Source organism: Eulemur rufifrons, chromosome 13, assembly GCF_041146395.1.
Source record: "Eulemur rufifrons isolate Redbay chromosome 13, OSU_ERuf_1, whole genome shotgun sequence".
In the NCBI taxonomy this organism is placed as follows: Eukaryota; Metazoa; Chordata; class Mammalia; order Primates; family Lemuridae; genus Eulemur; species Eulemur rufifrons.
Window position 1 is genome coordinate 5,964,929 of NC_090995.1, and position 27,091 is coordinate 5,992,019.

General features: G+C 43.1%; 1 protein-coding gene across 1 annotated transcript in view; it reads left to right on the plus strand.

Moving 5' to 3' along the window:
- UNC5C (unc-5 netrin receptor C) overlaps window positions 1–27,091 on the plus strand; it is a 345,841-nt gene that overhangs the window by 301,541 nt on the left and 17,209 nt on the right. Inside the window, exons 8-12 of the mRNA XM_069485492.1 lie at window positions 3,642–3,833; window positions 4,519–4,863; window positions 7,652–7,739; window positions 17,278–17,446; window positions 19,913–20,146. Of these exons, the coding sequence (XP_069341593.1) occupies window positions 3,642–3,833; window positions 4,519–4,863; window positions 7,652–7,739; window positions 17,278–17,446; window positions 19,913–20,146 (1,028 nt within the window). The remainder of the gene's footprint in view (window positions 1–3,641; window positions 3,834–4,518; window positions 4,864–7,651; window positions 7,740–17,277; window positions 17,447–19,912; window positions 20,147–27,091) is intronic.

The window sequence follows — 27,091 nt, forward strand, 5'->3', positions numbered from 1 at the left end:
TGTTTTGCCTCAAGTCTTTGGGTTTCGAAAACAAAGCCTGCCTGGGTCCCAGATGTCCTTGTTGTATTGAGTTCACAGAATACAAATGGAAAAAGGTTATTTCCAGACAGGGGTGTTTAAAAATGAAAATCAAACGTACTATAATATGTGGACTCAGACAACTGGAATAGGGAATATAATATTTATAAAACTTGATTAGGAGGTTGCAATCATTGCTCTAAAATAAAACATTAAAAATTAATTCAGAGCAAACCTGTCTGTGCCACAGCAAACCTCTTTTTCATTAAGGTAGCGCCGCGTGTTTCTCCAGAATTAGTTTCCCCAAAATAGGTAAATAGCTTGTAAGAACTGAGTGTTCTGCAAACTTACAGAAGTGCTACCGGAGGCACGATTTAGAGTTGCTTTTAGCGTTAAAGCGTCACAGACCTTTCATTTTGAACCAGTTAATTGTGACCCTTGGATTTTCCCTATTTTTTTTTTTTTTTTTTTGCCCTTGACTATTACTGGGAAGGTTTAATTCACATGCTTCTTATTCATCTTCATCTGATTAATCCAAATGTTGCTATATCATTTGATTAATTCATACATTGTAGAATATCAAATCTTGGGAACTGTGGGCGTCAGTTACAAGTTACGTTTAGAAACTTTGCACAGATTTTGCATTTCAAAAAGTTTGTGTTGCACATTTTTTTATGATTTCTCCTTATCTTTCTCTGTTTCACATTATTACCATTATTAGCATTATGTTATTAGTTTCCAACTTCAGAATGCACTAGAAAGAAAGAAAAAAATAAAACAGCTGGTGTTATTTCTGCATTTTCTGTTGAGATGATTTTTATTTTGCCCAATTTTCACCGTTCCTCTGAAGCCCTTAAATAAATAACCTCATAACCTCTAGGCCCTATTGATTTCCAAATGATTTCAAATAAAAAGCATCCACTTCCCATTGCATTGCCAAACCGTTCAGTCCCTGGGCAATACCTATTGGATTCCTATTAAATGAAAGGGACAAGAAACAACAGAAAATCCAAAAAGTGGATTTGAGATGGAGGGGGGGAGGAGGGGGAGAGGTGGTCTCAGCTCAGTAAATGGGCATTTAACCTTTGACCAATGACGACAGGGTCGTCTTTAGTTCTATTAGGCCAAGAGCAAGCTGTTATGATTAAATAAAAAAGGAAAAAACTGTTTAGAGCCTTACTGAATATGTCCTGGGAATTAAAGCATATGGCAGGGAGAAGGGAAAAAAGATTTTCCTTATGCTAATGACCCTTGATGTCTGAAATAAATTAGATCCATTAGAGTTTATGCTCAATAAAAGAAAGACTTTAAGCACTCCAAAGTTAGTGACTCGAGACCAGTTTTCGCTCTGAAATTCAATCTGCCTACTTATTAATTCTTAGTGGGGCTCCAGAGCAGACAGGAGATGCAAAATCATAATTCTGTGCTGAACCAGAATTTTAAAGGACCACAGGTTTCTTTTCCTTTCCTTTTAATTAAACCATTTTTCATGCTTCCCCTTTTTGTTTCTCTCATTGATTTGATTTTGTTCCCATTTTTGTTTCATTTTTTTGTTTGTTTGTTTCTTTTCAAGGTTTCATTTATCCTATTTCAACTGAACAGAGAACCCAGAATGAATATGGATTTTCTTGTAAGTTGGATGTTTGGATTTTATGTTGCTGAATAATCATGGAACGTTATTGCTGCAAGTTTACCTTTCTTTGGCTCACAGATGTGCACACAGGAAATAGGAGCCTAATATATTCTAACATGAAAAAACAAATTAGATTTTCACCGCTGAAGAGAAGAAAGGGTCATTTCAAGACTCTGCCAGCTTTAAAATCTATCAGTCTACCATTAAAAGCTTTGAGTCCCAGTAGCTGACAAAACATATCATGAAATATGCTGATATAAGTAAAGGGCAGAGTTCAAATACTAAAAACGAATGGGTTGAAAAAAGGCGTATCTGTTAAGCTAGAAATCATGGATGTTGAATAAGTAATGATGACCTGGTGGAGTGAAATAGGAAGGATTTAGATATAATAATCTGATCGGAGTTCAGAGTCTTGCAGCAGGGCCTCAAATGAAACCCAGCCACAAAATGAAGTCAGCACTTTGAAAACGATGGTCACATAAGCAGGAGTAGCTGGGATGTCCCTGGGTTCCTGAAAAAAAATCTGTCAATACTGACTTATTTGATAGAAAAGTGCTTTGAGGACAATATTTTTTAAAAAGAAGGTGAAATCCATTCCCATACCTTTGAACACAAAATGCTAAAAGAGAACAGTTTCCAACAGGGAGTTCGTGTATACTGTCAGTGTAGGAAACATACCTGTCATTAGAGTGGGGGTTCATCAGGTAAGACACCGGCCATGAAATGCTGAGTTGTTTTCACCACATAAACCATGTGACTGTTAGGCTTGAGAGAGCAGTGGCCCCTCAAATTCTAGAAGCTCTTGGAACTTCCAAATTTGAAAATTCTCTATTTCCCCAAATGCACATGGATATAAAATTGACTGTAAAATTTCAGGTTGTTCTTGACCACCTGAAGGATCCATGTAACCCCCTCTTTTACAGTGAACGGAGCAGCTTTGATTAACTTTGCTGAATATTTCTTGTGGATCACAGAAAACTAAAAACAGAGACTTAAAGATGTCACAGGGGTTCAGCAAAGATTTGATTTTGTTTGTTTTGTTTTAAGTGTCAGCCTTCATCACCTTTTCCAGCTGGATCAAAGCATACCCTATGCCACCAAGACAACAGGCGACATTTGCAGGAATTCTCTTTTTGCTTTACCCAGAATTACGCCCTCAAATGACTGCACACTGTGTTGGTCCAATGCTTATTTGGCTTCCAGGGAGTCTGACCTTTCTGATCACTGAACCAGGACTTTTTCTTACTTAGGGCACCATAGCTGTATTTTATTCCAGTAATGAGTAGCTCAAATGTAAATCTCTGACAAGGGACTGTGAGAAGCTCAGGGTTCTCAGAGACAATATTGCATCTCTATCTGAAGCCTGGCCTTCGAGAAGGTCATCGGCATTAACCTGAAAGCACACCTTTCAAATCCAGTGTGTTTGCTCCTCGTGTTTGCTTTGCTTTAGTTCTACCATTCCCACCCAGCCCTCCATTGATTCAGGGAAAAGTGAGAAGAGTGCTATGGAAAGTCGTTTTATTACCTGGAATGCTACTTAGGCAAATACTCCGGTTCAATAAATACCCAGACTCAAAACATGCAGGATATTTCTAACAGTGTTGATGTTTATGTTTTCAAAGAACTATCAGTAAAGTCAAAAACCCTTCCAAACTTTTCCACCTAAAATGAGTAATAAACTTTTCCCCCCTGTGGGTTGGAAGGGTTTAGTTCCAGTTTCTTTATATACCTAGTAATAAATGGTCTGTTATGCTGCTCAATTATAGGATAGATTAGTGGGTGGATAGATGCAGAGTGAGGAAGGCAAAGAAATCAGAGATCATTTCCCACTAAAAGGCCACAGCCGTGTTATATAGCTTTTGAAATAGATTTGAAATTAACCTATAAAAAAAGCCAATAAATGTCTGGAAAAAATTATAGCAATACGTATGTGGACTGTGGGAAGTTTCTATAAGTAGCTGGTCCAATGTTTCACTCCTTCCCCCCCCAGCTGCTCCTGACTCAGATGACGTTGCTCTCTATGTGGGAATTGTCATAGCCGTGATAGTCTGCCTGGCCATCTCTGTAGTCGTGGCCCTGTTTGTGTATCGCAAGAACCATCGTGACTTTGAGTCTGACATTATCGACTCTTCGGCACTCAATGGGGGCTTTCAGCCTGTGAACATCAAGGCGGCAAGACAAGGTGAGTTGGCATCTCACATCACACCCTGTGACTGATACACGTGAGCTGTCTCCCTCTGTGGCTTCGGTATCAGTGACATTTGGGTCGTCCAGTTCAACTAGAACGCAAGCTCCAAAAAGTCAGGGATTTTGGTCACCTTTGTTCATTACCGTGTGAATGTCATTCACCTAACAAAGTTGACCAAGTCCACAAATCATCTTGTTTTCTTTTCTGATGGGTTGCTCTGTCACAGTTTTTAACTTTTATTTGGAAAGAGTACACTGATAAGTTGACTGATGTCTTGAGTCTCCTTCTTCCCCCTTTGACAAGACATCTTGTATCGCTATGACTTATTGGTTTACCAGTGAACTCAAATCCAGTATATAGCAGGGAAACTATTATGTAATAGTCACATAGTGGGGCTTATTATTTATTCCATCCGATCTGTTGAAATAGCTATATACCTTAGCTATGATGAGTAGTCTTCAAAGCAAAATATGGAATGAACTTGCTACTTAATTATAGCCAAAAATGAAATGGATGCTAGTTATCTGATTGCCCTGGTTTTAGCAGAGCCTGAGAGTGTATCCATCTCCAATATTTGCTGAGCTGCGTTGCTTTTGGCTCAGAAAATGAGGGGGAGCCTGAGCTATGTAGGTTGGCCTGAATGGAGACTACAAATAGAATCTTTTCTCTTCTGACCCAGATCTTCTGGTGGTGCCCCCAGACCTCACGTCAGCTGCCGCCATGTACAGAGGACCTGTCTATGCCCTGCATGACGTCTCAGACAAAATCCCGATGACCAACTCTCCGATTCTGGATCCACTGCCAAACCTGAAGATCAAAGTGTACAACACCTCCGGTGCTGTCACCCCCCAAGATGACCTCTCAGAGTTTACATCCAAGCTGTCCCCTCAGATGACCCAGTCCTTGTTGGAGAACGAAGCCCTCAACTTGAAGAATCAGAGTCTTGCGAGGCAGACCGACCCATCCTGCTCGGCGTTCGGCACCTTCAACTCCCTGGGAGGTCACCTCATTATCCCCAATTCAGGTAATTCCTAAAGGTTTCAATTGCAAAGATGCAGCTGGAAATACATGTTTTTTGCACCAAAATCTTCTGTGTTTGTTTTCACTAGGCCCAAAAAGTTCAATGTGACCTATCTAACTTAAATCTACTTTCAATGTAAAACCAAACGTTCCTTCAGGAAAAAAGTCAGCAAAACCGTTTATCTTCCCCCAACCACTCTGAAAACACTTCCTCTGGAAATAGTATACACACAGCCCCTTTCTGCTTGGGTGTAATTTAGAACTATCATTGAACTTCTTTTTAACAGAACTTTAGAAGGCAACATGGAGCCAGGAGCCCTCCCTGTTGTCAATGTACTTTAAAAGCACAAATTAATTAGCAAACACATCAATTGTTTCCATTACAGTTTACTACAGGAAGCAGTACTTCAGAATACTAATTTTTAGATCATCAGAAGGCATCATATTATCAAATCTTCAATTAGTAACTCTTTAGCATATGGTCTTCAACCTCAAAGTTTTGATAAGGTACACACTGTACTCACTCCTACTTCTAATATATCAACAGGTGTCCTTCTGTAGTATTACTTAGTTTTAAGTTTAGTATATAGTTTATCTGCATCTAAAGAATAAGCCTCATAAAGGTCATTAATGATTGAACTTAATGCTTGATACTGTTGAATTAAAAATTGGTATCCATTAATCAATAGTAGGTAATAGATTTGGAACCATGGGTCATAAGAGGGTTAATGTCTTCCTCTCTGAATGTTAACTCTTTTGGACAAGACTGTATTTTGTAAATACAGTGATAAAAAGCAACTTGATTGACCTACAGTGTTAATATCACAAAAAAAATGTATAATATCTATACCATCAAGTAATGTACAGACCAATGGGTCTTTGGGCCTGAATATGAAATTGTCTTTGATTCTTCCTCTTACTCTGCCCCTCATTTCAATGCCTTGACAACTTTGACTCCACACCTTTAAAAATGTAATTTAGCAAAATTGAAATATTTGATATATCATTTGTTTCTACATACAGCTGAGATCATGTACTATATAAAATATTTCTGTACCTTTTTCCCATTCTCATGCTATTGCATGTTCTTTAAAATCATGATTTTAAATATCTGTATAATAGTCCATCAGTGACTATAAAAACATACTTGATTATTCTTCCATTATGTAAACATTATAAGTATTTCCAAGATAGTTCTTTTCCCCATGATATTCATTGGATTCAGCCTTTTCTTCCCATTTCTATACCCATCACGTTTTCATATTTGAATTATTAAAAAGGCTTCTTAAGTAGTAGGGAGGGAGCTAGCCTGTTTTAAATACTTTCTATGTGCTAGGCAATGGTGACCAACAGACATTATTTTATTTAAGAGACCAACAATAGTTACTTGTTCCTATACATGCATAATTCTGTTTCTTCCCCATCACAAAGATGAAGGTACCTTTTATGTTTGCATTGAAAAAAATAAAAATTCTGAGGCTTGGTAGACTCATGTGTGGTCTTCCTGCTTCTACACTGTGCCCTCCACAAATCGACATTCTACTTTCCGCAATAGGCTCTGACATTACCTGTTATCTTCCTTCTCACAAAGGCCATGGCTCAGCATCTTCAACCAGTTATACAAAGGCCTTTGAATAATTAATCCTCCAACTCTCCATTCTTTATTCTTCAGATTTTTCCAACATGGTCAAGCAAGTTTTCTTACTGCCCTGTGCTCATTTGGCATATTCTATTTCCTGACTAATTAAATGATAAATGACTCAAAGACAAGAGCACTACCTTTTACCTCTTGGCATTCACAATAGTGCCAGACACAGTACTCACAAGGATGCACCATCAATTTATATTGAGTGGAATTAAACTGAATTTCATGGAAATAAAATGGTGGAGTCGAACATCTACAGAGTGCCACCACCTGAGTCACTCTTTGTGGTCACAGTGAGCAGTTCATGGCAGTGGTTCTTGCACGGTGAGCCCCAGATCACCATCATGAGCATCACCTAGCAATTTGTCCAACTGAAAAAGTCTCCTGCCCAACCTTCCCACCTTCTGAAGCAGAAACCCTGGGGGTAGGATCCAGTAAGTTGCATTTTAACGAGTCCTCCCAGCGATTCCCATATAAGCTCAAATTGACAAACCCCTACTACTAGCAGTTAGTTCACTTAGAACACAACTCAATCCAGTAGTCTTACAAAATGGCGCCAATTAGCAACAAAGTAGAAACGCTTTGACCTGCTGTGACTAAATGAGCAGTTGCTGTTCACTCTCTAGAGTTACGCATCCTAAAGCTTCTTCCCCAAATCCCCTGTGGTGGGATAACACCAATGCTAACAAGATAGTTCAGAAATAAATGTTTATTGATACGGTCGAAGCTAGCATTTCCCTGACTTTGAATCTTGTGGAGTTTTATTATTATTATTATTATTAGAAATGTTGCATCATGACAGCTGTTTGACATTTTGGGCGGTTATTGGTTTTCTCCTCGTTTTACAAGGAAAATAACAGTGGAACCATCTGTCTATTCCAAAAAAAAAAAAAAAAGAGTTTAAAAAATGACATCATTGCTTTAAGTAATTCCATAAGAGTCGAGAGGGAGCTGCGGTCACAGGCCAGTGTGGAAGGAGAGCAGAGCAACTGTGAATATTTACATGTCTTTAGAGAACAAGCAGCAAGCTTACGGCTACGTGGTCACGGAATCTCCTCGTTGCCTTTTACTTGCTGCAAAAGCATCCCTTGCAGTTTCTTTTTGATTCATGGGTCTTACGTGACTACTTTTCTCTTTTGCTATTTAGGAGTCAGTTTGCTGATCCCCGCTGGGGCCATTCCCCAAGGGAGAGTCTACGAAATGTATGTGACTGTACACAGGAAAGAAACTATGAGGTAAAAATGCTTTTCTTCTGGTGCCCTGACTTTATCCATGTCTAACTTTGCAGGAGAATTGTACACTGGAAACCAGAAACCCAACCAATTTTTTTTATCTGAGTGCCCTGCTTCTGGCACGTGTTTTTTTTTCCCTAGACCTACACAAGGTCAAGTTTTACTTCTCTTGATCTTTGAAGCTGCAGACACTTGTGCTGATCTTGAGTGTGGGTAGAAGGCCTGAGATCTTTTCCCAAATGGACAAGTGGCCGTATTCGCCAGAAAAAGGGCCACGAATGTGATCCCTACACTGTCCAGAGAGACATGTGGGTAGACACAGAGATGTCACCTGCATGTTTTCTGGCTTTGGAATCCATCCTGTTCCCATTATAGGGTTAAAGGTCACAAAGGATTGGACAACCCTTTAACCCCTGACCTGCCACGCCCACCACCTCGGCCTAGCACTTAATTCATCCCCGCAGATGCCTCCTGTCGTGACTGTCTTCTAGCATAAGTGTCACCAACCTCCTTCTCGTGTTTAGCGCTTACAAAGTCCATACTTAGGCCTTTCAAAATGGGGCTAGGGTTGATGAAAACTAGATCGAATCAAAAGGCACTGTTTCAAATGTGTCATAATCATAAATATTTTAGGTTTTTTTTTTTTTAGGTAAAAAATAACAGGAGTGTAGAAGCCCTAAATTCAGTTTTCAGCGTGGCCTCCTCTTGCAAATTGTATACAGTCTTTCCTGATCAGCTCCCATAGAAAGCGCGTGTGTTGAGTAGTGCTTTGTAGGCCTGGCTGAGAAATGCCTCTAAAGTACACTGAGATCTTGAAATAAAAGATGCTATTAAAACGGAGATCCTCATCATGTCATTATCAATATCGTTCCCAAGGGGAACCGCATGGGTTCCTCAGTCCTGAGCTCTGAATACAAAGCATAAGTGATAAACGTAGACCTAGGTTATCATTATAACACATTAGACCTTTTCTTTTCCTCTCACCCTCAGGAAAACATCCATTTTTAGTCTCGTTCTCCAGTAGCCAAAATTGCTCTTTTATTATGCTCTCGGGTGGAGATAACGGTATTTATAATCAGCCCCAGAACATTTTTTTTTCCGCAGGTGATGTACTTTCACTTATGTAAACACGGGCCTGTCTGAGAAAATAATATAATTCCTTGAGTATTATTCACGCTTTAAATTTGAGCAACAGAAAATCACTAAAAGGCTTGTATTTGCCTGCATCAAATATTCATTTTTTTCATTCCCAATGCAAAGCAACATTCACAGGCCCTCAGAGCTCCCTTCTTTTGCAGCAGGAGAAAAGAAGATGAGCAGACTCTCCAAGACCTCTTTATTTTATTTTATTTTATTTTTGCTTCTTTCATTTGTTCAGAGTGAAGGTTGGCATTAAGTCCATCCGTCTATTGGGACCTTTGCCAACCTGGACGTTTTGTTTAAACAGAAATAAGACTTGGCTTGTGCTTCGTGTTGAGAAACAGGGAGGTGCTTGGGGTCTCTTATTTTCCACACAATCACCATTCTCTTCAGCTCAGGATCCAACTTTGAGGGGCTGCCGCAGGCCTGGGCTACAGCTGAGAGGTGTGTGCTCGCGCTGGCCTGCTCTGCTTTCCTGCCCGGAGTGTGGTCGGCACCCTGACCAGGACAGTCGTGCATTTCAGATGAGGGAAAGAGAAACCAGCAAATGGATACAGCTACACAATCCTGCTTTTAGGTTGCTCTGTCTGTGACGATAATGAAAAGGAAACTATAAATCACTCCTCCCCGTGCCTACCACCTGAAGTTAGGGGCAGAGGGAATTGCTCTGTTGAATTTGGCGTGCATCGAAGAAGTGCCGTTGATAAAAATGAAACTTAGGGAAACCTCCAGAACTCAAAAGAAAATTCGCACCAGAGACGATGGAGGAAGGTGCAGACACGAGACGATAACCCTTTGGCGTACACGAGCCGTCCTCGCTTTACTGATTTGCTGTCGTGCACGAGATGCGTTTTTAGTGTAAAAAACACGACGATGAGAATGTGCTTTAGGATGTAGTCGTGATACAAAGCATCATTGCCATTTTTTCAGCACACTCTTAATTTCATTGCATTCCACACCACACTCTGCAAGGGATGATGAGGTCCATTTTACAGGCGAAGAAACTGAGGCCCAGGAAAATGAGGTTGCATTGCTGCAGTTTCACAGTTAGTAACTGAAGGAGACCTAATTCTGACTCGGAATTTTATTTTATTTATTTTTTTTTTTTTGAGACAGAGTCTCACTCTGTTGCCCGGGCTAGAGTGCCGTGGCGTCAGCCTAGCTCACAGCAACCTCAAACTCCTGGGCTCAAGCGATCCTCCTGCCTCAGCCTCCCGAGTAGCTGGGACTACAGGCATGCGCCACCATGCCTGGCTAATTTTTTCTGTATATATTTTTGGTTGGCCAGATAATTTCTTTCTATTTTTAGTAGAGACGGGGTCTCGCTCTGCTCAGGCTGGTCTCGAACTCCTGACCTCGAGCGATCCACCCGTCTTGGCCTCCCAGAGTGCTAGGATTACAGGCATGAGCCACCGCACCCGGCCTCCAACCTGGATTTATCTGAGCCTGAAGCTCTTCAGCTTCCTAATGTCCATCCTTCCCCAAATCCCCATTGCGGAAAGAAACCAGGTCTCCGCCTTCTACTTACAGGGCTGGGTCCCCTCTCTGTGGTTCCCTCAAGACACTTTCTAGCCTCATGTGACATCAGATGGAACTTCTTTGGGAGAAGATGGTGAGGATGTCAGGAGATGGGGACGTCACTTTAAGGCATTCATAGGGACACTCTGAGCATTGTTCTGTTTTCCTTCTCTCTGATTTCCTTCTCTTCTGTCCCCAACTGGGTGTATTTCCAGCTGGACAGTGTCCAGCTGGTCATCTGCGGAGGGGAATGGTCTGAAGGGAGGTGTGAACCTAATTACATGTGGCATAGTGAGTGTGACAAGCGAAGCCATATCATTGCCGAATATGCTCAAAGAGAAAGCAGACTGGCAGGTGAATGGCCTCAGTGAGTCACAGAGAGGGGACAGGCTGTGCTCAGGCTTCTGTCCCTCCCGCCACACAGCTCTCCAGAGAGGCCACAAAGCCTTTGTTTGTCCCCATGGATACAATTTCCACAATGCATGCCACTAACGTGGGCCGTTTTGCCTGGTTCCTAGTAGCAGTTTAAAAAAAAAAATGAATCTGACTCAGACTGAAATTTTGCCTGTTTTGGGTGCTTATTGAAAAACAATTTCAGTGGAAGATATGAAGGTTAATTTTCCCCTTTCTCTGCATTCTGTGCTTGCCTAGCAGTTTTATCAAAAGGTGCAAAAAAAATCCATTTAGAAATTGCAGGCACAGAGGTAAATAGAACACCTTCCTGGAAACCGTGGGGAGCCAGGGGAGGTGTCTGAGCAGTTCAGGGGGGACACAGGAATAGCAGCGCTTCCTAAAGATTGATGTGGTGACCGTGGGTGGGCTGCAGTGATGGAGGGCACAGAGAGAACCTTCTGGAAGTCGGGGGCCTGGCTGGGGCCGGGCAGTGGTGTAGGTGTGAGGAGAGAGGTGGGTTTCCCAGGCCTGGGTCTGAGGGGACGGAAAGGGATGTGTGTTTCAGAAGAAAAGGTATTTCACAGCAGGTCAGAGGTGTTTCAAAGGAGGGACACAACACACAGGATGTGCCCAGGAATCCAGCCTCGGGCGCTGGGAGAGCCAGGCGGGATGAGGGGTCAGAAGCTGCGACTGGTTTGAGGGGAGAGGACAGATCCAACGTGGCTGCCTCCAGTCCAGAGAGTGTGACGAGGGCGGTGGCTTCCTGCTGGACACGCAGGAGTGAAGTCAAGGACGTTGGTAGCCTTTAGGATTTTTTTTTTTTTTTAAGACAGGGTCTCACTCTGCTGCAAGGCTAGAGTGCAGTGGTGTCACCATAGCTCACTGCAACCTCAAACTCCTGGGCTCAAGCGATCCTCCTGCCTCAGCCTCCCAAATGCTAGGATTACATGCGTGAGCCACTGTGCCTGGCCTAGGATTTTTTTTAAATTGGTGAAATCCCAATAGAAATGGTTTAAGGTATGAGTTAGTGGTGAGGCAACTAAAACTAGCATATATATCTACTGTATATAAATACCGCTGAAGTAATACATTAGGATAAAATTCCCTTACGTAGGCAATCACATAAGAGAGAGTTTTTATTTTAACATGTTATTGCTTACAACTTGGTAAAATAGTAGTGGACATTATTATTTCTCAGGGAAAAACTCAGTGATATTTCTCCTTTAGGTAGAAATTTCTTTCTGGTTCACGAGTCCCAAGTTCCTTAGTTTGAAGAAATAGCTATAAAACGACCAAAGATAGGGGGTTAGTGAATCTGGGTACATTTAAATCTTATCCCCTCACCGTTTTTGACAGTTTCTTGATTGAAATCCTACTTATAAAGAAATACCTCAAGCGGTTTATGAAAACACATTGTTTTCCATGGGAGGGAAAAATTTAAATAAATGGATGAAAAACGATAAGAAAATGGGAAAAGTCAGGTTGTAAAAGATAAGCTAAAGTCAGGTGAGCAGTTAAAATATAAAATATTTGATGCAATTCCTAACACGTTTTCTGGTACTAGGCCATGAATTTACTGTTTCTGAGCTTTTCAAGAGGGGAACGTGTTAAGTTATAAGATCCACGCGTCTGTGAGGAAAAAGTTACGCCCAGAGGAAGCTCAATTAATTCTCCTTTGGTTCCTCATAAAGAAGACATTTTGTTAATCTAATGAACAGCGTCCTTAAAATAAAAACAGCAATAGGCTTCCAGGGCTGCTTCTATTAGCATCCTTGGTGCAAGTAGCAAAGCACAATGCTTGACTGTTCTGGCTTAATTCAGGGATAGATTTTGGCCCGTCTAGGGAAACGGTGGCACGCCCTTCAGAGTGACTTCCATAAATATTATTTTTGCACAATTGAGCTTTTGATAGCAAGTGAGTTGGATATTCCCTGTCAGCTAGCTAGAGTGCAAATATTTCAAGTTGCCTGTTATGTGTGAAGGCGTGTGCTCTAAAAGGCAGCTGAGCCTAGGGTGGGATTGTCGCCCGGAGCGATCTGACAAAAGACACGTGTGTTAATAGAAGGCATCTCATGTCCACACAGAGATGGATGGAGATGGATTCTTTGCAAGAAGTTTTGAGCCGGCTCGAGTGAACAGACAAGAAAAGTTTATTGAGGCCCTAAACCTATATACACAGCCCAAAGTATACCACTATATGAAAGAAATTAAACAACTTGTGATTTGAATCTGGCTTGGCTTCTAACTAGCTTTGCATCCTTAGAAAAAAATGTTGCTATCTCTAGATTTCAGTTTCCTTTTCTGGAAAAGAGATAGTATAAGTACTTTAAATACCTTACAGGTGAGCCATGAGCAGCAAATGCAATTGCTCATATGAAAGTTTTGCAAATTATGCACTTCTGTGGAGAAGTTCTCTTCCCTGATAGTAGCAAGCAAAGGATGAGAAAATATCTCCAACAGGAAACTGAAATTTCTCTGTGTGGGCTTTGTTTGAAAGGCCTTTAGAGCCCGTCCAGCATTTATGGTGATATTATCCTCTTTGGACTTCAAAAAGCACTTAAAATTTTAATCATTATTTTTTGCTGAATTTCTACTTAATTTCTGCTTCTGCAGCTAATTTTTGCTCTCTGTTCATTTCCATATCATCCGCAATTAATAGTGACAGACTGTTTTGCTTGAATAGCTTAGATAACACATGAGACATAAAAGAGTGAAGCCCTTCCTTGCAAAAATAGGAATCAGAAATATTTATTTTCTACTATTTTATGTATTTGAATATCCTCCCTTTCTACACATAAAGAAAATGTGAAATTAGATACCATGACATTTGATTTTGCAAATCTTATCTTGCTTTAGTCACTTTTGTATGCTCAGAAATAATTCCAATTTCAGCGCTACTTCTTTCATAATATAAGAGAGTCGTACCGTTATTTCTTCTTTGTTTTTCATTCCCTGTTATGAATTCCACTTCACTACTTCCCTATTCATTACATTCTTGCACCTCACTGGGTTAATAAATTCTTTTGACACCTACTGGCCCTCCTTCCTCCCCCCTTCCCTCGCTATGTCTCCTAAGAATGGTGTCCATCAATATTGCATGCCAGGGGTGTGCTTGGAGGGTCCAGGCCTGACAGCCCCCCAGCCCAGCAGGGAGTCTCCCTCTCCCTTCTGTTCTAAGCCGGTGATGAGCCGAACCCCTCCTCCTTCCTGCCTCCAGCGGCGGCTGCTCACACCAGATGGGGAGAGAGATGTTTCTAATCCCCAACTGTAGTGCAAGGGCCCCTTGAAACGGATGCCACTTTCGTCTCCTTCCTTAAAAGTTTAATACTCACTTTTCAAGGTACACTTGTAACTCAAAGGTAAGAGTCGTGCTCAGATAAAAAAAAAACCCGCAATCATTGCTTTTTTCTTTTCCTCTTGGGGGAGGAAAAGTAGAATTAAGCAATAATAAAGCCACTGCTTAAGGCAGATGGTGTTAATATTAACTATAAAGTAATGAGATCAGAATTTCACTAATGTTCTAAGAGAATAGATTTTAGACAGGAAGGAGAAGAACAAACTGGGTTAAAAGGAGATGACAACCCAGGAGGTAAAGAAGGGATGGTAATGAGGTCTCAAGCTACTGCCATTAGTCCTGTGATTCCAAATACAAGTACATTCCCCAGTACCTAGATAAGTTCAGATTGAGGAGAGAAACTGTGTTGTTGTTCAGTGAGATTAGAGATGATATTAAAAGGTAAAAAGCAGGTAAAAACTGCTTCAGTTTTTTAAATAGGAAGAAAGAAAAGCCAGAGGTTGGTGAGATCCTAGTGCAGTTTTAGAATGAGAGAGGAAGCAGTGATAGCAGAGGATTATTAAGGGGAAAATATGCCAAATTTTAACTGAGTTGTTAAAACTGACAATAGTCAACTGTGAGAGCTCTACAGTTTGAACTTACTCGTGAGCTACCAAGTTTGTGGCCATAGTGTTATCAATGCTGATTTACAAGACATGAGACTCTTGGGTCAGAAGCAAAGGACCGTTTATTACTCACAGCAATAGCGCCGTGCAGTACAGAGTATCATCCTTTTTATGTCAGTTTCCCGAGCTCCAGTTCAGAAATGGCGACACAAATAGGGTTATATGACATCTACACACTCAGTGGCTATTTCTTCCAGAAAAGGACCTTGAGCTCAGGGAACCTGAGTCTTTTATAAAGAGAAGTAGACACCATCTTAACTTCCAAACCGATTCCTATACAAGCATCCTTGAAAAGACATGAAGAAACAGGAGAAATCCATGGAGAATTATCTTCCAACAATATTAAAAATAATAATAGCTGCTATCATTCACTGAGTGTTGAATGTGAGGGTAAGCACAGATATAAACTAACTTTTAGATTATGTAATCATATATAAACGGTAGACAAAGACTAGAGAAAAATCAATTTCAAGTGGCCATTGCCATTATAAAAGAATTTGATACGTCTCTTGTTAATAGTCATGTGAATGAGATCAAACAATAAGAAGTAGACAATGTCCATTTTAATGGGTTGATGTTTGGCTGAATTAAGTAACTTGAAGTGTTGATGTCAGACTGGAGAGTGTTTCAAGTGGCATCCTTAAAAAGGTCTCTGCCTTTGCCCTATTCTTGCGTTACGGTGCTATCAGTGGTTGGAATGAGAACATAAATGGCAGGCATATCAGATGTATGGAGGATAAAAGACGGGAAGAGATAGGCCGTATTTGGAGGAAAGACATAGCAGTAAGAAACAGATGGCCTAAAGTATACCCTGAAATAATTTAGGTGAAATTAGAAAGCAAAACACAAATTTCTGTGCATGGGTTTAAAAGCCATCATGATAACCATAAAACTATACAGACTTGGTTTAAAGAGCCTTTCATGTTCGGAATACTAAGAGTGGTTAGATTTAACAAGTTACTTATCCTCCTTGGGGCTTCATTGCTTCATTTTGTAAAGGAGATGATTAACTATACCATCTTCATCTTCCCATATAACTGGAGCCTGCTAACTAATATTTATAAGTAATTACTTATAAATTGCTAGAATTACTAGAATTACTGAGAATAATCTAAAGCATTTTGTGAGGCATGCAAAAAACTACGTACTCCACATCAAAGAAAATGGTAGCTTTCCTCTCCTGTCTACTTGAGTATTGAGTTCAAGATGCTCCCACTTGAAGGAGGACATTGAAACACTGAGTATTATCCGTATGAAAACAAAGTTGGAAACATAGGGAGAGATCTTGAAATTATGCCTTTCTAGCTGAGGTTGAAAAATTTGAGGATGTTTGGTCTGTACTAAAGAAGACTTTAGAGATATCATAACAGTCTCCAAATAGGTGAAACGAAATGGGATAGGAAAAAGGGAAAGGATATTTGGAAAGCAATTTCAGGAACGCAGATTGTGTTCGTTCTAAGTAAGAATGCACTGCAAATTTGATCTGATAATAAATGAGGTGAACTTTCAGTGGGCTGTCATTCTGGATGTGTCTAGAACACCAACTGCATGTCAACCATGTTGTAAAAAGGTTCTGGTATTGGGTGGAAGGTGGTGCTTGATGAACTCTGAGGACTCTTCTAAAGTTGTGAGTCCATGATTTTGAAAGCTGTGCTCTTCTGATGGAATAGTTGGAGTACTGTTGTTGAGAAAGAAATAGTTTTTGTGTGAGCACTAACTAGCACATGTTAGTGGTGATACTTAGGATAGTCTACCCAACACCTCTGGGATTACTTCCTCACCAACCAGCTGACAGGTTGAGTTATTTACCCATTTTCTTGTTGATTATAATCTTGTTAGGGAAAGAATTTAAGGCAATTAAAATATATGAAAATAAAGACTTTGGATCTTCGAGGTTCTTTCTGCCCAGATTTTCTGAGCATGAAGGATACAAGTAAAGAGACCTCATTTTCAATTGCTTTCGAAATACAGTTCTGTATTCTTTCCGGTCACATTTGAAAGAATGAATCTTCTGTCCTAGCCCGAATTATTTCTGAAAGTCATTTGCACTAAGTTTAGCTCTAGGGTGTCCTCATTCTGAAGTGATTTTTTTTTTTTAAGTATTTTTCAAGTTAGGTCCTAAAACCACAAAAGTATTTAAAACCCTGTGAGACTGATGGCGAGTATTATCAGAAAGGCTGGTTATGTAACTTCACAAGGCCTGTTCCTTCCCATTCCGTCCTGGAAGTATCTGGATGTGAATTCAGAGGAAGCTACCAAAGGCAGATCTATGTCTAAGAAAAGGACATCTAAGAGATGCTGGGAAGTTTATCGTTACCATGAAGGCCTCCAGTCTTGAAAGATCAAAATCTTTGATATAAAGAGCATTTAATTCTGCCCCACTCCCCCCCACCTACCTCCACCCCCAAAAAAGTTCTCCAAGGGAAAACTACTGGAATTGTTTGTGCAACTTTAGACCTCAGATCTCGAGTGCATTGTGCAAAAAATGCTACGGAAATATCACTGATGGCGTTCTCTGCTCTCCCACCAGGCCGCCCATGGAAGACTGTCAGACGCTCTTGACCCCAGTGGTGAGCTGTGGGCCCCCTGGAGCCCTGCTGACCCGCCCCGTCATCCTCACCATGCGTCACTGCGCAGACCCCAACACCGAGGACTGGAAGATCCAGCTCAAGAACCAAGCAGCACAGGGACCGTGGGAGGTGAGCGTGTACTGGGGTAAAGATGAAATGCAAGGAGCAAGCCATGCAGATTAGCAGGAAGCCTTCTACTTTTACAGCCAAACACGGATGGGATTTTAGCTCACACTTAAAATGAGAGCAAGAAAGAGACAGATGGACAGACTAGTTCCTGAGTGCTTTATCTTCTCAGTGATAGGCACAAAGAAAATGGTGCTCAGGCATTAACTAACTTATAGGAAAAGAGCACTTAAGAGTCTCAGACAAGCCCCTTTTGGAATAGAGTTGGAATGTAGACACTGCATTGAGAAGGGAGACATATAAATAGTCTTAATTTTCAGGTAGAGAAATGTACCTGTGTCAGAAAATGCTAGGCACTTATCTTTAGAGAAGTCCCTGGGCTATAGTCCTTGTGAATCTAATCTGGGAAAACAGAAAGGACATCTCTCCAAAGCTCCACTAGAAGGAGGAAAAGGTGTGCCATCTTGGCCGTTTGTGGCTGTTGCCATCGTCCCTTCTTAAGGACGGTGCCTTCAGCAGGTCCTATTCCTTACATTGGAACCTTTCACTCAGAACCTGTATTCGGAGAATATGTTTATCAAAAAATATCAAATAGGCCGGGCGCGGTGGCTCATGCCTGTAATCCTAGCACTCTGGGAGGCCGAGGCGGGAGGATTGCTTGAGGTCAGGAGTTCGAGACCAGCCTGAGCAAGAGCGAGACCCCGTCTCTACTGAAAATAGAAAAAAATTAGCTGGACAACTAAAAATATATAGAAAAAATTAGCCGGGCATGGTGGCACATGCCTGTAGTCCCAGCTACTTAGGAGGCTGAGGCAGGAGGATCGCTTGAGCCCAGGAGTCTGAGGTTGCTGTGAGCTAGGCTGATGCCATGGCACTCACTCTAGCCCAGGCAACAGAGTGAGACTCTGTCTCAAAAAAAATAATAATAATTATAAAACCTATACTATAAATTTATATTTATATAAAATTTTAAATACATAAAATATGAAGTTACACTATATAAAGTATATTGATATAGTTTATGATTCGTTATGATATTGTTTTAGGAAAACATGTTTAGGAAAGATACATATGAAGATTCAAGCTCTTAATATTTTAGGGGAGCATAGTATTAAAGTTAGAAGAGTAGCAGGGCAGCCCTGGGATTACCTGGAAGCATTTCCTTCCCATGGGCGTGCCCTGGCCTTGGCCATACGAGGGGACCCCTCCTTGTCACAGTGTACGAAATAAACAATGACTGTGCTGTATGTTAAGACCAGACTGAACCAGATCTAACTTTCATTCCATTTAAGCTTTAAATGATCTATCTGGAAAACATCGCAAAGTCTTCATCTCACGTGATCCTAATGTGTTTGCATGATTCTCTGCCCAAGACCCTAGTTCTCTGGGTTGAGTAATAACAACAACAACAATGAACTTGACAGATGAGGCGAGTAGAAGGGGGTGATCCTTATGAAAACAGCCTTATGCTTTGAAGTGGCTGGGACACGGCATCTTCGTTCTTGTCAGAATCTTCTAGAAGGCTTCCTATAACACGTCATCGCTAGGTGACACTTCAGGTTCTCCCTTGTCCTGCTGGAGAAAGCAGCTTTTATTGAGGTGTTCGCTGCAGGCAGGAATAAAGCTGGGGGTGCTGAGCTTCTTTCTTTTCCTTTTCAGTTTGAGCTTCCTTTTGGGGTATACAGTGGTCTCACTGCTGCTAATTAAACACAGCTCTCGGTCCAGCTCAGATGACGTTGCAAGGCCTAACGAATCAACAAGCACCTAGGTGGCCACTTCTTTCACATCTTTGTGGACTGAGGACTAAATTTATGACAAAACATTTACTTAACCCTTGGTTAATGGATCCTACACTTGGTCTTTCAGATAATTATTTATTCTGTGGCCTGAGCCATTTGGATAAGTCAAAACCTGGTTGAATGAGTAACGATTTTTACGAAATGCATCACTTCCCCTTGTTTTTATTTCTTGCTAAATATTTTCAGCATCTAAAAGAATAACTGTTTAATGGCTTCCATGAAAACTAACCAAAAAAAGGTGTCTTAAAGGCAGGACGTTTGCCGTATCTTACTTTCCATAGAGGCTGACAACCAAGGTTATTTAGGAAAAGCAGAATATTGCTTTGGGAAGTATCAGGTGAGTTTTGGAAAACCATAGAATTGCAAAACAATGCATTATCGCACAATTCCTTAATTTCTCGAATTCTTTACACACATGGAGATTTTTAGGGAAAATGTAGGTTCTTGGGAGATCGAAAAATGCTAATAAAAGGCATGTAATACAGAATGTTGTCAGTATAAAGGGAGATAATGATGAGAGATGAAAGTAGTTTATCAACAAGTCTGGGGAAGAACAAAGACCAGGAAAAGGAGAGGTCCTTCTCTATGCACGACCATTCCCCACCGTCCATTGGTGGCCAGCACGTGTCCTCGGTGGCTTAGCTGTGGCCGCTTCCCTCTCATCCCCCAGGACGTGGTGGTGGTCGGAGAGGAAAACTTCACCACCCCCTGCTACATCCAGCTGGACGCGGAGGCCTGCCACATCCTCACCGAGAACCTCAGCACCTACGCCCTGGCCGGGCAGTCCGCCACCAAAGCCGCCGCCAAGCGCCTCAAGCTGGCCATCTTCGGGCCCCTGTGCTGCTCCTCCCTGGAGTACAGCATGCGCGTCTACTGCCTGGACGACACCCAGGACGCCCTGAAGGTGAGCAAGCTGCCCCCGCCTCGACTGTCCCCTGCACCTTCCCCCAGAAGCCACGGTTTGGTGACGCTGCGGCCACCTGGAGTCATGTCCGTGTGTCTGCGTGTGTGTACCCCAGCGCTTGGACACACGCGTGTGGCCCCAAAGGGTGCAGTTCAAACACCAGCATAGACACCTCCCCGAGGCCACGCTGATACACGAGCTGTTTCCTTTATGCCGATTCCTCCCGTGGGCTGCTCTGTTTACCTTCCCTGATTTCTTTTCATGAAAAATTTAGAGAAATCTGGCAACGAGACCCGCGCATGGTAAATAATCGACTTGCACGTTTATCTCAGCTGTGTTCTTCTTATGAAAGGCACGGGCGTAATTGCTCGCGCTGTGTGCCCCTCCTGTGTGCAGCTTGGTTTATAGCCGCCCATTCTGTTTAGGAGGGCTGCGGGGGAGAGGGTAGCATCAGACGACAGACCGCTGCTTTGCAGAATAAACAAGCCTCATTCCTGGCATGATTATTACCTCCATGCATTGGGTCCCATTTGGAGCTTTAAGCGATAGAGTGCGTGCGTTTGAAGATGTTATGATCTGGAAGGAGAAATGCAAGAAATATGCTAAGGATGAGGGGCAGGTCAGAGTGTGATACCTGCCAGGCTGAGATACGCAGAGTTTTATGGGAATTCGGGAAAGGGAAGCGTCCTATTATTTTGAGGAACTCTGAAAGGGAGCTCACAGTTGAGTTGGGCCCGGATGGAAGGTGAGGTTTGACCGGCCGTAGTAAGGGAAAGAATCCTAGTTGTCTGGGGGCGGGAAGAGCATGAAGAAATACACGATGCCAACAATAAATAAAGATTCTTTGCAGACAACATTATGTTCCAGGAAGCCTGGAATGGCTGGTGAAAATTTTATTGGGATGGACCTTGAGTGCCAGAGAGAGGAGCTGAGATTCCGTGTGTTGGGTTCATGGAGATCGGAAAGGTTTAGACAGAAGAAAGACACGATGGGAAATACAGGTTAGAGATACTCGTCTGACGTCAGTGACAGGATAGAGGCAGGGCGAGAAGGAAGGCGTGGCAGGGCAGGGACGGAGGAGTGACATGAGGGGAACAGGCCTGCGAGGTCCTGTGCAAGTGGCCTTCGTAGGACCTGGTGACAAATGCTGCGTGGGTGGAAGAGGTCAAGTTTCTGCCTCTGAGTAACAGTGGCAAACTCGGGCCAGGGAGCTGGGGGTGTAGAGGTGGTGCCTGCCTGAGCCGGTTCAGGCTGCGACAGCGAAGTCCTATGGATTTGCGGGGCTTAAATGGCAACCGTTTATTTCCCACAGCCCTGGAGGCTGGGAGGTCAGATCAAGGTGCCACCGTGGCTGGGCTCCGGTGAGGTCCCCCTTCCGGGTGGCAGACTGCCAGCTTTGCACTGTGTCCTCACTGGGGGACAGAGGTCGGGGGAGCTCTCTAAGGTCTCTGTTATAAAGTCACTGATGGCATTCATGACAGCGCCACCCTCGTGACCTGTTTACCTCCCAGAGACCCCACCTCCTCGTACCGTCCCCCTAGGGGTGAGATTGCAACATAGGAATTTGAGGGGGACACAAACCTTCAGTTTGCTCTTTTTAATACTGAATTAGACATACGCATTGGGCATCTAGAAAAGATGCCCAAGAAACTGCGAAATACGGTGTCGCCAGGGAACAGACTTTGAGCTATTCAGGGACCCATATGATGTCGCTATTTGTCACCCACGGTGATCAGGGAGAAGATCAAGAGTGAGTAGAGGGAGGAAATAATCACGGAAATAATAACCATGTACTGAGAGCGTCCTGTGTGCCAGGGGAAATTACAGATATTTCATATTAACTCATTCAATCTTTGCAACCTGAGCAGATGCGATTATCTCCACTTTACGGAAGCACGATGCCGGGCAGAGAAAGTCGCAGTGAGTTGCTCTGGGTCGTGCACCTGTGAGTTCTCCGCTCCTAAGCTGGTCCCTTGCAGAATGACACCCTAGAGCCCAGGGACCACAGAGAGCCCTGCCGCTGCAAGAGAGCAGAGAGCACAGCCTGCAAAAGAGCTAAAGAAGGGCGAGAACCCAGAGGAGCAATAGAAGTGGGGAACAAAATGAGTCAGAGAAGCGAAGGGAAGAAATCTCCTTCTGGAGCTTCTATCCAGAGAGCAGTTGTGGGTCATGAAAAGTGAGTGTTTGGGATGTGTCCCTGGGACGTAGGCTCCAAGGGACTTAGGTTGTAGGGACACAGATGGAAATAGACAAGCCCGGAGCCTGTTGCCATCATCTGTTCCTTGTGTTGGACGTGACCAGCGTGGTCTTGGGGGAGGGGAAGAGACCCGTTCGGTTGCTGGATGTAATTTGATGGTCGGGGCTGCAAGATTTTCTGATGGTGAATAAGTGTTGTGAACACACAGGTCTAGTGTAAAGCTTAACGTTATTTCTTTTATATTCCTTTCAAATGTGATACGTCTAAGGCACCGTCAGGATCCAAGTCATCCTAGGCTTAAACTCTTCTTGGGGAAAACGATCTCTAGGGGAATCATAGGGTCTGATGAAGGCAACTCTTTTTAACAATTCCAAAGAAAAAAAAAGTTGCAAAAAGCACACCGTACATATTTTAAATGCTTCACACACATGTTTTATATTCCCACACCTAGTTCTCTACTCAGGCACCTGTCTTTCCAACAGACACACGCAAATCCATGCCAAAGGTAATGCTGTAGAAAATAATTTTGATCATTGTAATGAGCCCAAAAGAGGTGCAAATGCTCAACACTGAGAAAGACGGATGAACAGGTTTCAACCGTGCAAAAAACCCAAGAGCAATTTGTACCGTGGGCAATGCTTTTTTCCAAGTAGACATTTATAAATTCTCAGCAGCTGGGGATCTAGCACTTAGCCTGAAACAAACGTGAATAATGGATGAGGCTTTCTTGCACCTCGTGGCCTTTTAATAATGCAGAAATACCAAAATCCTAGTTGTAAGTAAACGGTCCCTCCAACATACCAAAGAGACAGTTAGTTCAGTCCCAAGGATGGGGCCTCGCACCCACGCTGGAATTGGAACCTTGGGGCTGATGAGCTGAAAAGGCCTTTATTACTGAAATCCTGCCACCTCGGTGCCCTGCCCGCTGATGTTCCCTGCCTGTCTCTGTCCCATCTGCCTGCTTCTCTAAGTGCTGTCCCCAGCAACAGTCCCCCACGCCACCCCTCCCAAATACCGCCCCCTCCTTCAGCCTTCCCTACCCCTGAGTCAGGCATTCGTGGTCTTCCCAAACCAGTCGTTCCCTACCTCTGTGCACGCAGCAATCAGTTGCTGAGCTTTTAAAAAGACTCACTCCAGGGTCTCACTGCTCAGTTTCTGATCTAATTAGTCTGCGTACTGGGTTTTTGGGGTGTTTTTTTTTGTTTGTTTTTGTTTTTGTTTTTTTTTTTTACAACACTCTCTGGGTTTTTCTATTGTGCAGCCAAGGTACGAACTAGCATCCTAAACACTTTCACAAATCTTTTTGGAACTTTAATTCTATTGAGGACAACATCCAACGTCCTCCCATCATTGTGTCCCCCATTGTCCCACCTGCTCCTGTTCACTGCCACTTTCTAGTGACACCGCACAATGCCCGCGGGGAAGACCACAGCCCCCTAACCAAGCACGAGGCCAAGAGGAAAAGTTCCAGTACCTCTCGTGCCCTGGACTCTTTCTGGGGCCTCTCTCTACTTCGTGGGCTGGACCTTCCTTCTGTCGCTTGTCACCCGTTCCAGTTCCGTAGCTCGGGCCTCTGCAGATCCTCGTTCCAGCGATGCCTGCGTGGGGTCTTTCTGCCCACCCATCTCGTTCCCATCATTCTCTCAAATTCACTGTCACCACTTCCAGCGCAGTTCCTTAGCCTGGATTTATTCTAGTAGTGCTCACTTCACCCCGCATCACCTGTCCACTTGTGTGGACGATGCTCTAGACTTCATCTCCCTTAGCAACCGCTGCGTTGCCAAGATGTCCCCCACAGCCATAGGGCCTTCCGTCCCTTTCCCACAGGGTGCACAGAAGCTGCCCTTGTTCCCAAGAAGCCACCAGACTCTCATCTGCTCTGACCTGTACCCACAGGGAACTCACTTCTACCCTGGAATCTCTGGTCACCCTGGTCACCCTGAGCCGCTGCAGGCTTTTCTAAGGAGCTCTGCTTCCTTGTGTATATTTTATCCAACTCCTGACCACGTCCATCCCCAGCATAGCAAGCAAGGCCAGCAGCTGGGCCTCCCAGGACTTGGTATCTTCTTAGTGACTGCTGTGTGCTGGAGATTCTTTGCAAATTGCAGAAAAACCCACAGAAACACTGGGCTAGCGTAGAGATGGAGGCCCAGTGGAGCAACATTCTCAGATCCTAACTGCACAGTCCTTGAGCTATTGCAAAAAGACTGAGCCCCGATGTCTAGAGATGAACATGTCAAGCATATTAGTCATCACTTTTTAATCATATGTGGTTGTATTATCCATGTGGATGGAAAGAAAAAATGGTCGGGGGGACTTCTTTTTTTTTTTTTTTTTTTTTTTGAGACAGAGTCTCACTTTGTTGCCCAGGCTAGAGTGAGTGCCATGGCGTCAGCCTAGCTCACAGCAACCTCAAACTCCTGAGCTCAAGGGATCCTCCTGTCTCAGCCTCCCGAGTAGCTGGGACTACAGGCATGCACCACCATGCCCGGCTAATTTTTTCTATATATATTTTTAGCTGTCTATATAATTTCTTTCTATTTTTAGTAGAGATGGGGTCTCGCTCTTGCTCAGGCTGGTCTCGAACTCCTGAGCTCAAACGATCCGCCCACCTCGGCCTCCCAGAGTGCTAGGATTACAGGCGTGAGCCACTGCGCCCGGCCGGGGGGACTTCTTCATCAGTCCGTCTTAAGCAACCCTGATGCATTTTCTTTTCTTTTCTTTTTTTTTTTTTTTAAACAAAGTCTCACTCTGTTGCCCAGGCTAGAATGCCGTGGCGTCAGCCTAGCTCACAGCAACCTCAAACTCCCGGGCTCAAGTGATCCTCCTGCCTCAGCCTCCCGAGTAGCTGGGACTACAGGCATGCGCCACCATGCCCGGCTAATTTTTTCTATATATATTTTTAGTTGTCCAGCTAATTTCTTTTTTTTTTTTTTTTTTAGTAGAGAACAGGGGTCTCGCTCTTGCTCAGGCTGGTCTCAAACTCCTGAGCTCAAATGATCCGCCCGCCTCGGCCTCCCAGAGTGCTAGGATTACAGGCGTGAGCCACCAAGCTCGGCCACTGATGCATTTTCTAATCTCTCCATCCACCTGTTTGAGTTTGGCAGCATTTGTAAGAATTTCCCTGAGTTGTGTTGAGCCTTGGAGCAAAAATGGTCACCTAAAACTTAAAATCTATCCTTAGCAATTTGGAAGCATCAATGTAGACTTAGTTGATAAAATGCTGGCAGTGACTACCAGAGTAGGAGACAAGGCTGAGTGGGAGACAGTGGAATTCTTTTATACCTTTCAGGAGGGTTTTGTTTTGTTTTGTTTTGTTTCCCCCCATGCATGCGGACGAGTGAGAGCGATGCTCAAGTTGAGTTCACGGAAGAGATAAAGATGCTAACAGTTGTGAGACTAGTTTGGAATCAGCTCAAATAGAGAGGTCATGTCGATGGAAAAGGTTGAGTTTGGTAGTATCACAGCTTTTCTTTTTCCCTCCTCCTTTGGCGATTAAAGTAATAAAAATGGTGTTTTCCTTTCATTATTTGCAAAGACTTAAATCCTAGTATAAACAGACCAGAAATTAATAGAGAGCAAGGCTATGTTTGGTGTAAGTTTAAAAACACCCAGGGAGAAACATACATCTATGTGGAAATAAGTAATTTTTGCTCCACTGTCCAAAGGGTATATAATACCCTGCATAATGAAGGGACGTGTACTAAACCGTGAGATTCAGAATCTATCAGAGGGATTCTTTGCATATGATCCAGGCAATGTGTGATGTCTGTTGAATTTGTAACAGACATATATGTGATATAAACCAAATAATGTGTGTTAACATAACCTGGATTTCTTTATGGGGTCATTTAGCATGAAGCTCTTCCCTGGATTCATTGAGTCTTCACATCCCTAAATCCAGGCTGTAGCATAGTATAGTCAATCTGTGAAAGTTCATAGTATGTGAAAAGAGAAGAGAAGATTGAAAGACACAGTGAAAGGTGCAGTGAAGGAAAGTAAGTTGGATGAAGTCGATTGAGAATCGTGTGATACTTTCTTGGGCTACACGTGGGAGGCCAGGAGCTGGAGACCAGACTAAGCAACAGGCGAGATCCCGTCTCTACAAAAAATAAAAAAAAATTAGCCAGGTGTGGTGGTGAGCGCCCGTCGTCCCAGCTACTCGGGAGGCTGAGGCAGGAGGATTGATTGATTGCTCGAACCCAGGAGTTTGAGGTTGCTGTGAGCTAGGCTGACGCCACTGCACTCACTCTAGCCCGGGCAACAGAGCGAGACTCTGTCTTATAAATAAACAAATAAATAATTCAAGGGAAGAGGTAGCTTTATTTTCATCCTGCCACCTGTCACCTTCCCCACCGCTGTCCTCCTGATGTTTCTTCCATGGCAATCTGTGACCGTACTGAACCCAGAACACCTCGAGCCTGCCTCCCCATGCCTTCTAACGCTGGCCTTCCCTGAAATCGACCCCATTAACCACACCTTTTCTTAGAGTTCCCTCAAATAACCTCAAAACTACCCTGACCTATGTTTTATATTTTAAGAACCCTGCCCTCAGAAATTAAACTAATATATTCAGATCTAACATATGTATTAGAGAACAACAACAAGTGTGTTAAAGATTCCCAATGCATTTTCCTGCTAAGGGGATGGGAGGGAGCGTGGTGCGGTAGGGAAGCCTGATTCGGGCTGGCTGATTCCATTGGTTCTGCTGCTCATCGGCTTGGTGGCCCTGGTCCCCAAACGTGACC